The 19,516-nt window shown below is 47.6% G+C and overlaps 1 protein-coding gene across 5 annotated transcripts in view; it reads right to left on the minus strand.

Annotated features, from left to right (window-relative positions):
* WHRN (whirlin) overlaps positions 1 to 18,716 on the minus strand; it is a 79,783-nt gene extending 61,067 nt beyond the window's left edge. For all 5 annotated transcript variants that reach the window (XM_090274626.1, XM_090274625.1, XM_090274624.1 and 2 more), the window contains exon 1: positions 17,967 to 18,716. In XM_090274626.1, coding sequence (XP_090130752.1) covers positions 17,967 to 18,584 — 618 coding nt within the window. In that variant the 5' untranslated portion in view covers positions 18,585 to 18,716. The remainder of the gene's footprint in view (positions 1 to 17,966) is intronic.
* Between the last annotated feature and the right edge of the window lie 800 nt (positions 18,717 to 19,516).

The following is a 19,516-nucleotide window of genomic DNA, read 5'->3' on the forward strand; positions in this document are numbered from 1 at the left end:
TCAGGAGGCAAATCTGCCTCACTCAGCTCTTCAGAGCTGACACTGAAAATCAAAGACCAGGCTACCATGATTCTCTGCTTAGCAGAGGACTGAGAAACAGACTGGAGAGGGCCACAGTGTGAGGGGACTAGTGGGTATGCGTTAACACTCAGATGGGCATGTGCTCCTGTGTTCAAAAACACACACCCAAGGGCAAGCGCGGAGTGGACCGCAAGGTTGCAAGGTTACCAAACTATTGTCCTGAGGGGCATGTGCACAAGAAATGCTCTGGAAAAATCTTGAGTAAAAACACTAAATGGTGAGTCATCCAGCTTATTTCAGGGTACAGACCTAGGGCAGCAAGTTTTTCTCTTCTTGGAAACAGATGTTTCCAACATCTGGAAGGAGAGCTGTTCTGAGACCCAGGCTGATGATAGGGAAGGGAGGAAAGGATGATGCCCGCCTGCTCTTCCTGACCTCCCCTTGTCTCCCTGGGGCTTTGGGTCCAGACACCCTGGGCACCAATTTTGACTTTGATGCTTACTTGCTGTGTGACACAGAGCAGATTACTCAACCTCTCTATGCCTATTTCTGCAATTAAAATGCAACTGCTGTGCATTATTTACAATAGTCAGGATATGGAAGCAACCTAGGTGTCCATCTATAGTTGAATGGATAAAGTGGCCACACACACACACACACACACACACACACACACACACACACACACACACAGTGGAATATTACTCAGCCCTAAAAAATGAAATCTTGCTGTTTGCGACAACATGGATGGTCCTAAAGGGTATTATGCTAAGTGAAATATATCAGACAGAGAAAAACAAATACCATATGATTTCACTTATATGTGGAATCTTTAAAAAATAAACAAAAAGCAATACAGAAAAAACTCATAGAAACAGAGAACAAACTGATGGTTGCGAGATGGGAGGGGGTTATACAAATGGGTGAAAAAGGGATTGAAAAGTACAAACTGCCAGTTATAAAAATGGTCACAGGGTTGTAAAGTATAGCATAGGGAATATAGTCAATAATATTGTAATAACATGTGTGGTGCCAATGGATATAGACTTATAGTGATACAACATCTGATTGCTGTTATATACCTGAAACTAATATAATATTGTATGTCAACTATAACTGAAAAAAAAAATTAATGCAACTGCTATGAGGATAATTAAGATAACATAAACTGTCTATATACTACCTGGCACACAGTAGGTACTAAATGCATATGAATTCCTTTCCTGAGTCTGCCAGCTCCTTCTCCCAAAGCATAAGCTCTAGAGATTCTCTAAACCTCTAATTCACGTAGACACAGGTAATACATGGACAGCTCTAGCTTCTCTCCCAACTTTCCTCATCTTCATAAATGCCCTTCTTCTCTTTAATCCACACTTCCTCATATCTGCCCAACCTCACAGTCATCCTCTCTCCCACCACCTCCAGGAAGCCTTACTAGATTGTGACTGACTCTCCTCCAAGAGCGCCCAGCACACTTCTATATCTTTGTTGCCATCTACACCATAGGCTCTGCAGCACTTTTGTGCATCCTGTCTCTAAGACTTCAAGTTCCTTGAGGCACATTGCATATTGTTTTCTATATAACTCCCCCTGCTCTTTCTCACCCATTCATTCATTTCTTCACTAATTCATTCAACAAGATATTTACTGACCTTTCTATATGCCAGGAAGCATCCAGCAATCTATTCAAATGAAGTTACAGAAAGAGCAGACCAGGGCCCAGGCAGCCCTAGGCCAACACCCCATGCTTCCCCATGCTCATGTGAACATACACACCTCAGGCACGCATGGAATTTGGAGATAAAGTGGAAGAGGGAGTGGTTAAGAGAGACAGCTCTGGAGCCAGGCTGCAGGGATTTCTGTCCCAGCTCTGCCACCTGCCACCTGTACCCTTAGGCAAATTACTTAACCAGGCCATGCTTCAGTTTCTCAGTTTAATATTTTCATCGCCCTATTTTTTTCCAGCTAAAAAAATGTATTTTGAGGACCTTTCCTCGCCAGCTCAATGACATTAAGCTCATTTCTTTCTGTATGATGTTACAATTCCTGGCAGAGATGAGCCACCACTGAATTCCCACTCCCCTACTGCTGGACATTTAGATTGTTCCTTGTTGTTTTTGTTTGTGTTTGTTTTGTTTTGTTTTTGCGCCAGCACAAACAATGCTGCGATAACATACTACTATTACCTGCATCTTGGAGCACATGCGCATCTAATTCTCTAGATCAGAGCCAGGTGGAATTCCTGAGGCAGGGCAGTGCGAGTTTTTTAAGTAACCGTGTTGCTCCATGTTGTGGTTTCCACAACCACGTGCAGGGGGCAGCACGGTGCCGTCCAGGCCGAGAGAAGGCCTCAATTCCTACATCTACAGAAACTGTGGATGGCACAGGGTGGGGCTTTCCAATAATCTCTTCCCAAAGCGAAGCCACTCTGGTGCAGGGATCCACCCCCATGTGCTTTCTTCCACAGGCTCCAGAAATAGTCCCAGCTTAGGCAAGCCTTGGCTCTATCATCTGATTTTATCTGGGTACTACAGTGCAGCAAAGCGCCAAAATGTAAAGGTGTTGTAGGGCGAGGACCCCCTAAGAGCTTTTCAGTGAAAGGTCTACTCACTAGAAAGCTATTCCAAACAAAGCTCCCCCTCTTCCCAGCTATGAGACTTTCGACAAGTTACTTAGGTCATGGGGGCCCTCAGCTCTCTCACCTGTTAAATGGTGCTACTGATGCTTACACTTATAAGGGGGTTGGCATGCAGACAAAATAAGAAGGACCGATTCAATAATGTACATAGAGCATCTTGCACTGGGTTTGGCGCATAGTAGGTACCCAGTAAATGACGGTTAACATTATTGGTAAGAGCAACATTACAGTGAGGACCACACGATTTCTTCTTCCCATTGCACAGATAAGGACAGAGATTCTAGGTGCGGAGTGTCTTATGTGAGGTCACAAAGAGAATCAGCAGCAGGGCTTGGATTTGAATCTTGGACTCTCCAAACTCTCCTTCCTCACCAGGGGATCAAGGGGGTTCAGATGACACAAGGCCAACCCTAAGTCTTGCACTCACAAGGACAAGGAGAGGGACTGGAGAGGGGAGCGTGGGGCTATACACAAACGAGAGCCTATGGACTCTTGAACCCTGAGCTGGTGCCAGGTGTAGCTCCTGAGCTAGAAAAACCCTCCCCATGCAGCCCCACTTGGAGAGAAGACAGAAACTGGTGACGTGGACTCTCTGCCCCAGTGGCGTATTATAATGTCATGGGAAAGTAAAGCCCTAATTAGCCCTCTGTCTGCAGAGCTCCTTCCCTTCGCACCATATTTTTATCTGTGTTAATTACCTTTTAGAGGGACCACGAACTAAAACAGCTTCCCAACCTCCAAAATCAGTCTCTGCGGGGCAGCCAAAGTGTCCTTTTAAAATGCAAGTGGACCCTGTCCCTTTCCTGCCCCGAAGTCTCCCATTGCTACTGATAGGGGCGTATGCAGCTGGCCCTGCTGCCTGGCCAGCCTCATCTCATGCCCATCACCAGCCTTTCTTACAGTATCAAGTGCTCCAAGTTATTTGCACGTGCTTCTCGTGTTCCTGAAAGAACACATCTCAATATACTTATACAAGTGATTATTTTATTTATATCTTTCTTGATGGACAGAGAAGGCAGGTCATTCTTTTGATTTGGTCACAGATGTATCAAAAAATATGAAAGATAAGAGATCATGGATGACTCCACATAAAATGAGAGACAATGAAGAAATGCAATTGAAATAGCCTTCCTCCTGAAATTCACTGCCTTCCACTGGATGCCAATGAGGAATTTTACCGCTCCTGAAGTACCAATGAGTTCTATAGTAGCATCTAAAAATGTATTAATTTCTCTTTTTGCCTGGGTTGCTAGGAAGCTCACAGTCCCATTTAAATATAAATTAATTATAAGTATATTAACAATAGGTAAATAGAGTACATTCAGTTTTAAAAGGGTGTTAAATCACACCAATCACAAAAGAGATGCCCAATAAAACAGCTGCCAAGTGGACGAATGAATGGAGTTGGAGGCAGAGATCCTTCTCACAGCCACCTGGGCAACAACTCTGCTTTCTCATTCCGCCTCTCACCCTCCCCTCCCCAGAAATCTTTTGCTGCTGCTAACTTTGGTCTGAGAACACATCATTTATAAACATCCTATGAAACAAAAGTCTACAAATTGCTAGTCTCTATATTCTTCTGGAATGCTGACATAAGCGGGTAGCGGTGTGGGGTAAGATAGGTATACCCCAAAGTACAGCCTACTGTGGCCACCTCACCTCCCTGAGCTGCCAGACCCCGGGGAATATCAGCTGGACTGCAGAGCAGCTGTGTGAGCCCATCCAAGGCCCCTTCCCTGAAACGCAGCTCAACAGAGGATCACGAAACACCACAACAGCATAAGCACGGAAGCAGGTGAGGAGCCCACTGAGGGAATGTGAATGCATAGGGTTAAGTGAAGGCCACGGGAGATGGCAGAGAAATGACGACTGGTTGGGCAGGTGGGAATATCGGTATCTTCTTTTCCCCTTTTCAGTTTTGTTTAAAGCTGTTTAAAGTTGCCTTCCTTTGGGGCCTGATAAGTAGATTTTTTAAAAATCAAAAGTTCATTCCTTCCACTCTCTTTTCTTTATGAGTTTGACCTTTCCCAAAGGCTCAGTGTGAACACACGGAAGGAAACGTTTGCTCCACAGCTGGCAGGGCCAGGATCCCAGAGGCCGGAACAGGGACCTCACATGGTAAAGCCTCTGCTCCCCAGGATCTTTACTCCTAAGTGTCTCTGTGAGCCAAAGCTGTGCTAACAGGAAAAACACGAAGGATCAACAAGAGGAAACAATGTTGACCTTGGAGATAAGGCCAGAGGAATTTGCACGACAGTGACGGAGGACCATCCTTCTGCAAAGCAACTCTCAGCAACCCGCAGATGAGGACAAAGCAAATTCCAGAAAGATATTGATTCCTTTGTAACGCAATTCTTCAATTACCCACTAAGCTTGCCTTTCAGTCTCTTATAATTTAAGTAAATTCCTTTACAAATGTTCTTTTAAATTTCCTCTCTTTATTCTTTTCTGTCTTTCTTTGGGGAAAAACTAACACGATTCTAGGAGCCATAAACATAATCATTCAAGATGAGCCGCAATGGGTTTGCAATGGAGTGTTGGCTAGAATCAGTGTCTACAGCACAAACATCCATCAGGAAAATCTGTTCATATCAATACCATTTTCTTGTCCATGAGTGGATACTTGGACGGGGGGCTTCTCCTCACTGACTCCAGTCCTGTCCCTCGTCACGTCCTGTGCATTCTCAGTTAACAAGGGGATAGACAGGTTTCCCATTTAACTCACCCTCAGCCTGAAGAACCCAAATTCAAGGTGGATGAATCAACCACCTCTTGAAAGACTGATAGATCCGATGACATGGAAACGTAAAACTCTTGTGATTAAATGAGCACAGGACAGCAATAAGTTATATAACAAAAATAAATGTTATAGATATTACATACATTATTATACATGTTATAATGATGTTATAACATACAATGATGTTACACAGCTTATACAGTATGTGTATGTATATACAGCTACACAAGCAAGAAACATTCGAAGGAGTGCTACTTCCCTATTTAAATTATGCAAATTAAAATAGGATACTTTTTTGTCTATCAGATTGGCAAAAATGAAAAAGAAACATAATATCTAGTGCCACCAAGGCGGGGGAAAACGAGGGTGACTGTAAAAAAGCAAAACTCTTCCGCAAGAGCAGTTTGGCTCTGCTTAGCAAAGCCTTAAAAACCCACCTGTCCCCTGAGCCATTGCCACTGGTAGAAAGACAGCCTAAGGCGTGATGAGAGAGACATGCTTCAAGATTTATGTGCAAAGATGTTAAAAGCAGCTATATGGATAATGTTAAAAACAAACAGTTCAAGAAGAAGAAATTAAATAAATTGTGTAGCTCTTTGCGATATTACAGTCATTAAAAATCACGTTCTGGAATCGTTTATTAAGGCGGGAAGACAGTCGTGATACACTGTTTGGTGAAAGGAGCAGGCTCTGTATCGAGGTTCAGAATGGCAGAGAAGACTCCCACCACAAATTCACATACACAGGCACACAGGGGACTTTAAAGACAGGAATCAGATTGTCTAATTGTGATTATTTCTGGGTGGAAGGAGATAATCAATGATTGTTTTTCTTCCTTTGTGTTTTTCTGAGGTTTCTAAGTTTTCTAACGTGAGCTCATATATCTTAGTCATTAACACACACACACACACACACACACACACACACACACACTTTATTTTAAAAGTCCAGGTTGACTCCACTGCTCCTCATGGTTCCTACGAACCAGACAAAATGGCCCTATATTGTCCAGTCTGTGGTGGGTTGATGACCACCAGCCTTTCCCATGAGGCCCCGGACAACCCGTTTTCATCCTGTGCACAGGTGTGGACAGATTCAGAGGCTCCACCATTCAATGACATGATTTCATAAGCATGAGTCCATCCTAATGGGAGTTGAGTTGAGGTCACAGTTATCTATTTAGCGAATTTCCACAGACAACATGCAAAATAACATTCTGACAAAGGTCAGGGCATGATGAGAGAAATAAAAGAGGAAAAGCAGCTGGGGGGTGGTGGAGGTGGTGGGGGAGCAAAGAAAGCTGCCCAGTGCCACCTGTGCTCCTAAAGCCTAGTCAATAAAATGCAAAGAGCTTGCCTGGGAAAGGGCAGGGCAGCTGTGGCCTGGATTGCCTGCTTCCTTGTACCTCTTCTCATCAAATGGCTTCAAAACCATTTCCATAAGGAAAAAAAATCAGAGAAGACACATACATCTACTGAACTCTGGCTCTGGCCAGCACTTTGCTGGGCTGTACATCCAGCTTCTCGGTGAAAGCTGTAGAGAACAGCGGCAATGAGCACACGCTTCGGAGGCAGGAAGGCCTGGGTTCAAATCTGATCGTGCCACCTCCCACCTGTGTGCTGGTGGCTGGTCACCGTCCCGTCCCTATGCTCGGTTTCCTCTTTTTTTCCCAGGGGTTGTGGAGGACTCACGAGAAGCCCTAGCAGAGCTCCCAGCGGCACACGAAAGACCTTCCCTGGTGGCCACATATACTAGTGTGCTCAGCAGCACAAGCTTGTAAGCATCGTGTGTGGTAAGCATTTTACAGCAGGAAGAGCACCATCCAGCAGGAAAACAGACAGCAACACAGTGTTCTGAATACAGTGGTAGTCACCCAATGTCAGGTTAAGACACATGCCCAGCGCGTTAACACATGACTCCTGTGGCCATCAGTACCCCATTTTAGAGAGAGAGAAATGAAGTAACTAGCTTCTCATTCGACTGTTACTCTCTTTACAATTTTATGGAAAAGGAATCTGAGAATCAGAGATGTGCAGAAGGTTGCTCGAGGCCCCACAGGTGCAAAGCGGCAGAGCGGGGCTTCGAACCCAGATGGTTTGGCTCTAGGGCAGGTCACCTCACATTCCCTCAAGTCAACAAAACCTCTGCCACTTCCCATTTTTGTGCCAACAGACAAGTGACAAACTCCTTGCAATTTTGCAACATGAAGTGATAAAGAGGTACCTACCTCAAACCCACTAGGGCTGTGGCATGGTTTAAATGAGAGAGTACTGGAAACAGTGTCTGGCTCACTGCAAGCTCTCAATACAAAGGTTATCATCATCCAAGGAGCAACCCAAGAAAATACGAGGACATAGGTATTATCTGTGTCGTGACAGGAGTGCACAGGCCACCACACCAAGGGAGCTGAGGGGAAGCAGAGAAGGCTGCCGGCAGCCCCCATCTGTGGGTATGAGGGGAAGGTCTGCTGGGAGGACGCACTGGGGGCAGACCCCACTGGGCTGTAGGTATCTACAGGTAGAGAAAAATAAAGCCTTGTTTCAGAGGAGGGTGTGTTGCTTGTCTGGCCAAGTGAAGTTAAGGGGCTCAGCCTCTGCCCTGCAGGCCCCCAGCTCCAGAGCAAGGCACTAGGCAGAGCCTGGTTTGATCAGATACAGATTTAGAAGGTTAAGCCCTGCCTCCAGGGTGCTGAACGGACTGGTGGGCAGACGAGCTAGACAGGAGGCAGACAGTGAGGAGGGCGCTATAGTTCGCAGTGGTGATGGTGGAGAGGAGGGAAGTGTGGTCTGAGTTGTGCTGGGGAGAGGTCCAGCCTGAAGGGTCTAACCTCACCAAATGCCCCATAGAGGCCATGGAGACGAGGAGCAGGTCAAGGTCACTGACTTGGGAAGTGTCCACACTGGAGGTCCAGAGGGTCAGCCAGGAGCCAGGACCTCCAGGGCACATGAAGATTGTTCCTAATCCTTAACAAGAGTTGAAAATAGAAATAGAAAAAAATAAAGACACCAAAGGGAAGCACAGATCCTTTTCAGAGATAATATGGCTAGAAGGTGGGTAAGGATACAGACCCTGGGGTGAGAAAATTTAGGGACCCTCTGAACTTTTTGACCTTCCCAGGAGAGGATTGGAAGGACTCTTGGAAGCAGGAGAGGGTTAGGGAGAGTGGGGAGAAATCTGGGTAGGGTTTGGGGGCCTCTGAGAAGAAACAGTAGGGAGGCAAAAGGAGAGAGTCAGGGAAACAAATAAAGGTCACACTGGGTCCAGACACAACAAAGGACACAACACCCTCCATCCGGGGCCAGGAGGGTAGAAATGCAGAAGAAAAACGCTTCCTCCCCAGGGACTTAAGGGAGAAGATTCCCTACCTACACCGGAGGGTAATTTCTGAAAACCAGACCACTTTTCTTAATCAGAAACCTCTTAATGAAGCCTAGCACACCATGTCAGATACGGTTCTAATAAATTACATGGTTTTTTTTCAAATGCAGATGTCCATGTTGTCAAATCACCACCACCACCTGCATTCATTGCTTTGATGGGTCCTAGAAACAGCCTCCTTCTCTCTTTCCTCATCAGGGCCCCTGGGGAGCCCATCAAGGAAGGATGCTGGAAAACAAGGTTTGGGATGCAGCCAATCCAGGACAGCGCTGTCACACACCGGCCTCTGGGACATGGGTCTGTCTTGCCTCCTCACATTTTTAAGGGCGGTCGGGAAACACAATTCCATCCCACCGCTGGGCTTGCTCACCGCTGTAAAATGAAAATGCAGACACTAAAATCCAGACAGGAGACATTTTTAAAGGAACTTTGTCTACATGAGAATATCAACTACATTTGGTAAATGACTCTGCAATTCAAACCGCTATGACGGATCATGAGGGCTCTGAGTCCCAGTGTTTTCTTCCAATGGCACTTTTATATTCAACTCAGCAGACACAACGGAAGACTTTTAAAGCCAAGCAAATGCGGTCGGTAACATTGTTCGTTACAGTGCTTGCAGGGACCTCCGTGGCCTTAGTTTTCAACCTTTGGATGTGCAATGGCAACAAGCGTTTGTGAAGACCACAGACAGGGCAAGTTCAAGGATGGAGAGTCTGAGTCACAGAGAGGCAAAAGGAGCTGCTCAAGGTCAGAGCCAAGTACACCGTCAGATGAACCTGGGTCCATCTCCAAAAGCCATCTCTAACCTCTTGAGTACAAACCTCCCTTCTCTTCCTTGGATTTCCCAATATATTAGCTGACCCTGCCCATCTGGACTCGTGCTCTGAAACAGCTACGGACGAGGACAGGGTGGGTCTGCTCCTACAGTCAAGTCTATGTGGATACAAGGGGTAAGCGGAGTGGATCCTAAAGGAAGGCAGTGCTTCCCAGACCTCAGTGTGGTTAAGACTTGCCTCGGATCTTATTCTCAGTTAAGCTGAATTTCTGAATCACTACTTCAAAGGCCCCAACACCTAGGTCTTTGGAAATAACCCTTTTGATGTCACTTCACTATGTGCCTCCCTGCAGCCTGCGGCTTCGGAATCGGGCAGAGAGAACAATTTGGGGCTCATTTATGGAGGCTGGTCCGTTTCCCTTGCGTTCAAAGTGGGGAGGATGCTGAAAATTCAGGTAGAGAGAAAACATAACTATGAGACCGGCTGCCAGCGGAAGCAAACCATGGCCAAGTTAGCACGTGGAACATAAAGTCTCAAAGGAGGCAAGAGGGCTGGCCCTGGAAAAGAAGGGAAAAAAACCCATGTGTGTATTCTCGGGGGAGAATAAAGCAGCTTTTGAAGATGTGAATGATGAGCAGGAACTTAGCCTTCCCCTGAAAAATGCTGGGGTTTCTTGAAACCTGAACAGTGCTGTTGTTGCTGCTTTTAAAAACAAAAAGCCAGAAGATATACCTTGCCTGAAATTGGTTCATTGATTGCTTCAGACTGCATAAATGATTCTATTTTGGAATCACAGGCACAGTCTGGCTTCATAAATAACCCACTTCTAGAAATGCGCTTTTAAAATTAAGAGCAAAGTGACAAATGAAATAACCAAAGGGGTCTTGCGGGGTGGCACTGGGCTGCAGAAGATGAAAAAGGCGGTTGCCCACTGGGGCACAGACCACAGTTTTTAAAAGGCCTTTCACTAAAATACAGTTGACTGCTGAACAACGTGGGGGTTAGGGGCACTGATGCCCACGCAGCCAAAAGTCCAAGCGTAACTTAAGTTGGCCCTCTGCATACTGGGATTCCCAGCCACCAGGTGACTCTTCAACAATGAGGGTTTGAACCGTGTGGGTCAACTGAAAAAAATCCACGTATAAATGGACCGGTGTAATTCAAACCACACTGTTCAAGGGTCAACCATAATAGCTGAGGGTTTCCTATTTATCGCATTTTTTTACAGCTATTACATCATTTGATCACGATAGCCGTCCTGAGAAGGAGGCAGGAGGGGGGCGGCTATGCCCATTTCACAGTTTCAAAGACTTTAGTTTAGAGATGTCATGTGATGTGCCCACAGCCACACAGCCAGCTTCGTGGTAAAGCCTGGAATAGATCCCATGGCTTTCCTCGATTTTCCTATCCAGCACCCACTACGTTGCAGCACACAGACTTTCTTCAGATGTCACACTCAAGGACCAAGGCATCCTGAACTCACCAGCAGTGACTGGGAGCAAGACCATTCCGTTCAGCTGACAAATATTTATTTAGTTATCAAAGCACCTACTATGTGCCAGGCACTGTGGAGGTACGGGGGGATGTCAGTGAGCAATGCAGATCAGATCTCTGTTCTCAGAGCTTAGTTGTCGTGGGGGAAGCCGATGATAAACACAGTGAACTGCCCTAGACAGGTGCACTGAAGGAAACTGAAGCATAATAAGGGGGCGGGGGATGGAGGGGTGGTAGAGGGTGGGAGTGAGGGGTGCTGCTTTGATGAGGGAGACAAGGCTATGGAAGCATGTAGGCATCATAGCACTCCTGTCCTGTGGCCAGGAGTGGGTCCAAATTTCCTCCACCACCCACATGGCTCCCCTAGGTCGGGGGTCTGTACCATGAAGCTCCCACTTCCAGACTGAGGCCTGGCTGTGATAAGTGCGGCTCAGAACATGAATGGTTCTGCATGACAACTAGCCGGGCAAACACATGCCACTTTCCCTTCATGTGTGAGCATCAGACTCCCCACTTAGTAAAATGAAGCCTTGAAAAGGGCCCTTTTTAAGGGTTCTTAAAAGGCCCAGAAATGTCAGGCACAAATAGTGACCCCTGCCTGCCTTCCAGCAGGGGGCCGTCATTGTTTCCCGGGAGGCTGGCTAAAGAACCCTAGGGCTGGGCTCCCACAGGGAGGTAAGGCAGAAGAACTACCCACTTCCTAATCCCAATGGTGAACTAGGCTAGTCAATTTCACCTCCTTGAGCATGACTGCCCTCACCTCCATGCCTCCCCTGGCGGGGAGAAAGCACCTGGCACACAGTAGGCCCTCACTATCATCAGCCTCCTCTCTTCCCAATAGTCCCAGTAAGAAAAGTTCAAACACGAGTGCGCTGGCCTCATGGTGCTGACTCCTGCAGCTGGCACCAGGGGTGCATGGGAAACAAATGGGGAGTCTGACCCCTGCTCCTTGCACCCTTTCCACCTGCCGTGCTATCAAAGTAAAATGGAACCGTCTGCAGCACAGGAATCTAAAACACAGCCCCAACCCTGGAGCACAAATTAGAAGTCTGTGTGGGCTCAGTGTTAATATCAGCTTCTTGCTTGGGGGGTAAAAAAGGAAGAAAATGGATCAGTTTTGAAAGATCCATATTTCAGCCTCCAGCCACCTCTAGCCATTAAATGCCATCCCTTCTAATCAGAGTGTCCGGTCCTTACTGGGCACCAGTCTGGGGTCCCTGAGCAGCGAACCTTCAGGTCACCAAAGAACCTTGCTGGAAAGCCAGTTGGAGTGGAATCCCCACGGACGCCTGCTTCAGTGCAAAGCCCTTTGCAGGTCAGAGCGGAGTATTATGACTCAGAGGAGATGCGCATGTGCCGTAAGCATGAACAAACAGGCACGCGAGGGGCTGCGTGCACTTGACAGGTGCATACAGGCTCTGTGCTGTGTGGCTGAAGGCAGGCGGAGGTGGGAGGCAACAATACACACAAAACCCAATTGGTCAGGGGTGAAAGGATCGTACTTATCTTCGCAGCTCCATCCAAACGATGACTCCATGGCAGATAATAAACAACACTGGGTTTGTCGGAAGGGGGGCAGGGGGTGACAGAAAAACCAGAAGCCAGCACTGGAGGGATTCGATATCCCTTTCATGACCACCTTAAATTCAGAGGCAGGAATCTCCTACTATAAAAATATCAATTCTTAAAAAAAAATAAAGGCTTTCTCTCCCACCTTAATAAAATGCTTCTTTGACTTGAATAGTAAATAACCAACAGAAAGGATTTTTGTCCTGCATAGATAGGCACCAGCATTTTCTAAAACCTTGAGGATCAACGTGAGCCAAACAGGCCAGACTAAGTTAAAGAGATGGACCCTCTCCATGTATTGTGTCACGCTCGGGGTCCAGCACCCAACACCTATTCAACAAAGGGCTTATTAATAGTGCGCTTTCAACCTGTCACTGCTGGCAGGACCCAGAGGACTCAAGACAGAGTGCAGAGCCAGAGCAAAACCCATGCGTCCCCATGAGCATGTTACCCACGGTTTCCAAATCGGAATACAGGAACGGCTCTGGGGGGAGAAACCCACGCTGCAGGTACAAGGTTGGAACTGCTTAATAATCTATAATGGCTTCGGCTAACCATGTACAATGGGAAAATGACAAATGTGTCATTTAGAACATGCCGGACCAACTAGAAGGACAGATTAATATGGACAGATTCCCCCCCCCGGTTATTATGCAAAAGAAGGGAGGATTTGATAACTCTAAGTGAAAGGGCTGGCTATTGTTTTTAACTTCTGGAACGTTTCTAATTCTAATATGCTCCTTGGATGTACCCAGAGGGATGCAGAGACTGTAATAAAGCTGTTTAATTTTTATCGAGGTGAAACATTCAAACGTACATACATCCCAGCAGTACCTGGATACCCTCTGTTCTGCTACCTGCTACCTGCAGAATCAGGGACTCAGAATGCAAGCAGGTAAGTGAATTTGAATTTGAGTGCTCCCGGGACAGTGTATGTCATAACCCCATTGTCATTTTCTCTGGAATGGCACCAGGGTTGGTGTTATTGGGTCGAGGGACAGCAGTCAAGTTCTCATCAGTACAGTGTGTAACCCATCAATTTCCTGATTTAGTAGGAGGCTATATAGAGTGCCAAGAGTCTCATCTCCCAAGCTTTAGCCAACCTTCTTTACTCTGCCTTGGACATAGGCAATTCCAAAAGAACAAGAAAACATTGCATTAGACATTCTAAATGTCATCTGTGTAGCACTTATGGAGCAAATCACCAATGTCTGAGCTGAAAGGGGCCTTGGACAGCCCCTGGCCCACCCACCCAAGGCCACAGAGAGGGCCTGTGACTGGTCCAAGGTCACACAGTAAGTTGGCAGCAGAGCCCAATGAAGCATCTCTGGTCCCTGGACTCCTTGGCCAATTTATCAAGCATTCTTGGCTGAAAACCTTTGAAAGTTCTCCTTTTTTATTATTATTAGTTTGGCTTCTGTTCATTCAAGATAGATTTCTTTTTTCAAAAATCAAACATTTCAACATAATTGCAAATAGTAACTAGCTTGCCTTATCTGGACTTGTCACTGCTGATTTAGCAAACAGGCTTCAAGAGAGGGATGGGAGCCCCACCAGATACAGGATAAAATCCTCATTGAACTGCTGGTAACAATGGATGCTTGCCTTGTCAGAGAAGAAATGGAAAACATTTTGTTCAATATCTCTGTTCAGTGGGAAGAGGTGACCCTCTCTGACTCATAAACTCTTAAGTAACTTGAATCCTAAAATTTAATTTTCTTTTTATTACACATACACAATTAATCTCTCCTTTGGGAAGCTCAGAGGATCTTCCCCTGCCCCTTTCTACAAGCAGAAGAAAACTAAGATTTTAAGATAAAAAACACATTTCCTTAATAGCTAAAACATGGAAACAACATAAGTGTCTATTGACAGATGAATGAAGAAGGTAACTGTGGGTGTGTGGGTGTGTATGTGTGTGCATGCACACACAATCATGCACACACAATGAAATATTATTCAGCCATAAAAAGAGGGAAATTCTATATTTTTGTGACAACATAGATGGGCCTGGAGGACATTATGTTAAGTTAAATAAGCCACATACAGAAAAATAAATATTGTATAATCTCACTTATATGTAGAACCTAAAAAAGTCAAGTCACGGAAGCAGAGAATAGAATAGTGGTTGTCAGTGGCTAGGGAGTGGGGGAAATGGGGAGATATTGGCCAAAGGGTACAAACTTTCAGTTATAAGTTCCAAAGCACAGTTAATTAATGACAGTAGTTAATAATTCTATATTGTATACTTGGAAATTTGCTAAGAGTACAACTTAAGTGTTCTTAGCACAAAAATAAAATAACTGTGTAAAGTGATGGATATGTTAAATAGCTTGATTATGGTAATCATTTTATATGTACAGGTATATCAAATCATCACATTGTACACCTTAAATATACACAATTTTTAAAATAAAGCTGGAGGAGGAAGCAAAATAAGTAAACAAACAAGCAGTCAGTCAGTTCTCTGTATCCTCAGATACAGAAGCCAAAGGTAAGAAAACACACTCGTCGAAATAGAGGCCAAAGGGATGGTTACCAGGGGGGTGGGGTGGGGAGTGGATGAAAAAGGTGAGGGGGAACATAGGCAATAACACTGCAGTAAGTTTGCTATGTGAGTACTAGAATTAGTGGGGTGATCACACTGTAAGGTTATAAAAATATCGAATCACTATATTGTACAAATGAAAACTAATATAATATTTTATGCCAACTATATTTAAATTTTAAAAAATTTGTTTTAAGATAAACTAAGGGACTTGGGCATCCTCAGATTTTGGTACCTGCAGGGAGGTTCTAGAACCAATCCCCCATGGATACAGGACAGCTATAAATAAACAGAATAAAATTGAAGAAGAAGAAAACACATCTTCTACTAAATGCCACGGGGTGCCCTGGAACATAAAAAAGATACACGCACAAAAACTGGTGATATTTGAATGAAGTCTGAAGTTCAGTTCATAGGACTGTACTGTCACCCTAAAACCCCTGACGCGGTGCTCTCCAGCACTGTAGCTTACAAAGGGGGGCTGGGCGTGGACATCCTGGTTAAGGGTACCTAGCAGAGAAGCCAGGCTTCTTCTGGCTTTCCAGTAGGGGACTGAATACCCTTAATTTTGTGGAAATGTGTCAACAGCTCCAGGTGTTCTTCTAAACGGTCCCTGAAACTGCCGGCCCAACCTGCAACCCAGAGACAGCGGAGGCGCTGGAGGAGGCCACAGAGACAGGTCCCGCCTCCTCCGTTTTAAATTCCACCCATGGAAAGTCTGTCCCCCTTTCTCCCTGGCGTTAAGGTGACACAAAACACTACTCATTTTGCTTGTTGCTTCTGGAGGGTCCAAATGGGTACACTGCAGACAGGTGACGTGTCTGCACTAGCAGGGAGAGGGGCACGCCTGAGACAGAAGCTCAGTCTACCTTGGCAGGCGCCTCTGTAGGAAAAGTGACAGGGACGGAGGGGCTGTTCACACACGCTCCCACCCAAAGTCGGTGCTGCTCCTATCAACCTCTCCGTCTGGCAAGGATTAGTTCTGGGGCTTCAAAAACTATGCTGTGGAGAGTTTAGGTTTTACCCTGGAAGCAACAAGAGTAAGTAAACCAGGTAAGGCCTGGCGCTGCTGGGAGTCAGAGCAACAGCACCTTGGGAGGTTCAGACAGAAGGTGCACCGTGTAATCGCTGACATGCAGGAGGGCGGACCTGAAACTCTCAGCCAAGCAGCTCCAGCCTTATAGGCATGTCTGAGCCTGGGTGTGAATTAAAGGGAGAGTCTGTGTTTTTAAAGTCCAGGTTACCTGAGGCCTTCCCAAAGTCTATCACCTTGTGATGATTAAGTTACCCAGGTCTTTGTTTTTAATTGCCACTAAAATTGAATCCACGTTTATAAATGACCGTTTGAGCCAAGTATCTTTCAAGTATAAATTTATCATCTGGGAACTCCAGACCTGTTAGGGCCAAAGGCTAATGGATTATTTCTTTACACATATATGGTATGTCAGCTAAAGAAAAAGATTAACGTGGGCAGAGGAGACTGAGAGGAGGCCAGGTGCATAGAAATCTACAAAAAGCTTTGTCCACTTCACCCACACCCCCAACAATATAAACCATTAGCCTTTTGCCAGAAGCAACAAATAAATAAGTTTCCAAAATCCTCAGGGGCCTCCCTTAGGGGCAGAAGGGTTGGGGAGCAAATAAGGGAAGCTAAGGTCAGAGATGAGATGGTCATGTCCCAGGTGAACAGTCAGGAAGTGGCTGCCTAAGCATTTCCCAGCAGCCAGCAGGCCCTGGGTTGGAGCTCAAAACACCTGCATTGAGGAGGACCAGTGGCAGGGTCAAGGGGCAGGGTGGTGAGAAGCTGGGTCACAGGCCAGCCCAAACCCCGAGGAAGCATTTTCCCTGCAGAAGCAGAGCATGTCCCTGTTCCTACCCCCCACCCTGCCCAACTCTTCACTTCTAGCACACAAAGAGGGAATGTGTGTGTGTGTGTGTGTGTGTGTGTGTGTGTGAATGACTGCAGGGAATCCTTGAATCCACACATAGCACAACACTATCCATCTCATACTCTAACTAGTTTTCAAAAGCCCTTGGCATGAGGTTAGCAAACACACACAATCCTTTAAACAGCGTGATTAAATCCCTAGGAGCCTGTTATCATAAGGTTATCTTTCTCAATTAACAGACACAAAAAGCACAACTACCCTCATGGGAGTGGGGTATTTGTTTTTGACATTCCAGCAGGGGCCTCCTTTCCAACAAGGTTAGGTAATCTAATCTGGTCCTGGTGCCCCATTTCCCAAGTGGAGAACTCGAGGTTCCCAGAGGACAAATGACTTGCCCTGGGATACACAGCCTGGTCCATAAACAGCAGGGTTAGGCTGGAGCTCTGCAGATCAGCACAATGGCCTCCTTGGGCCAGGTGGAGCTAATTAAACTTTCTTACAGGGGCAAAAGCATACAGAATGAGAATAACAGCAGAAGCAGAAGGCACCTACTGATTGCTAACCATATGCCAGTGGAGACCTTATCTTTTTTAATGCTCATGAAAATCCACAACCTTTTTTACACTTTGTGAGCACACATTTGCCTAAGTATTGATAAGGTCTGTCTGCCACACACAAGCCTTATGCCCAAGGAAGGTAGGGTCCAGATCTACTTTGCCTCCACTATATCCCCAGAGCCTGGCATCTATTTCCTCAATAGACTAGACGTTCCTCTTTTAAAGAAACATTTTTAAGACAAATGGAGCCCGGAAAGGTAAGTGATGTGCCTAAGGATACACAGCATGAGCTACTGCCACCATGAGTTGCTGCACCACTCCGCCCTGAACTCATCCCCCAAACCAGATCCTACCTTGACGGCTTCAGCGTGGGTCACCCGGGACAAGGATTTGTCGTTGACACGCAGAATCTGGTCCCCGACTCGCAGCCCTTCCTTCTCAGCCAGAGAACCTGGCTCCACCAGAGATACATAGATGCCCACGCCATGCTCAGAGCCCCCGCGGATGCTGAAGCCCAAGCCCTCGTGTGCCTTGGCGCGCCTCAGGCTCACCAGGCGCACCTCCCCCGGCCCCAAGCGGTCGGGGCCGCCCCAGGCGGGTTGCCTGTAGGGGGCGGTGGCGGGCAGGTAGAGGCCCTCAGCGGTGTACTGGTCGAAGAGCAGCTGGTCCGAGCGCGGGATGACCAGACGCAGCATGGGCAGCAGGCGCCGCTTGATCGGGCTGTCCAGCAGCACGCGCAGGGTGCTCACCAGGTCGAAGACGTTGCGGCGCGCGTGGTACGCGTTCAGGCAGTGAGTGAACTGCTCCCGCTCCGCTTCGCTCAGCAGCGCGGTCAGCGCTTGGTGCAGCTGGCGCACGTTTGCAGACAGTAGTCGCAGCCCCGTGTTCCCTCCACCGCCCGCCCCGGCCGCCGAACCCAGAGAGCCGGTGGAGGACGAGCTCACCGACAGGCCGTCCAGCTGCGCGTTCATCTCCCCGCCGAGGCCCGGGTGGACTTGGGGTGCGCGGTGGGGCACCTGCCGCACCAGCGGGCACCGGCACTACAGCTGGATCCGCGGAGCGCGGAGATCGTGGCTGGAGTCTGGGTTTGGGGGCGGGGCGGGGCGGGGCGGGGCGGGGGGCACGAAGTCGGCGGCTGGAGTTTGGGTTTGGGGTTGAGGAAACAGTGTCTGAATCTTGTGGGGATCGCAGAGAGTCCTGGACGCGCCAAGACTGAGAGGGTCGCGAAACTGGAGTCCGCTGGGCGCAGAGACGGCGGCTTCAGTCCGGGCAAGGCAGAGACAGAGACGGGATCCCGGGTGACAAGGAGTTGGCGGCTGGAGCCGGGAGGTCGAGGAGACTGCGGCTGGAGCCGGGAGGTCTTGGAGAGAGCAGTTACATTCTGCAGGGCACAGAGACGACGGGTGGCTGGAGTAGGGGGCGCAGCAAAGCTGACCGCCCCGTCACACCATGCCCGGGGCTCCCCCAGCCAGACCGCCCGTTCCTCTAGGGCTGGGGGACCCCAAAATCATAAGTTGAGATGGGGGCGCTCTAGTCCCAGAGCCCCCAGAGTCGCAGCCGGTGGAGCAGCGCGGGCGTCCAGCAGGGGGTGCGGGGCATGTCCAGGACAGCCCCGGGATGCAGCAGACCGGATACTCCAGCGCCCCTGCACCTCCTGGGCACAGATGTAGCCTTGCTGCCTCGAGCCCACACTTTGCGAACTGTTGAGCCTCCCGGGGCCGATCTTCCAGCGAGTTCCGACGCCGTCGCCGTCGCCTATCCAAACCTTGGCCCCGCCCCCGGCCCCGCCCCCTTTGCCCCCCTCCCGGCGGGCTTTTCAGGAAATGACGTCCCACCTCGCGCCTGGCGGTTGCCTGGAGACGGGGTGAAACAGTCCAGCCCCAGGGAAAAAGGGGTGAAAGTG

The sequence above is a fragment of the Furipterus horrens genome, unplaced genomic scaffold, assembly GCF_987537825.1.
Source record: "Furipterus horrens unplaced genomic scaffold, mFurHor1.1.pri manual_scaffold_4, whole genome shotgun sequence".
NCBI classification, from domain to species: Eukaryota; Metazoa; Chordata; class Mammalia; order Chiroptera; family Furipteridae; genus Furipterus; species Furipterus horrens.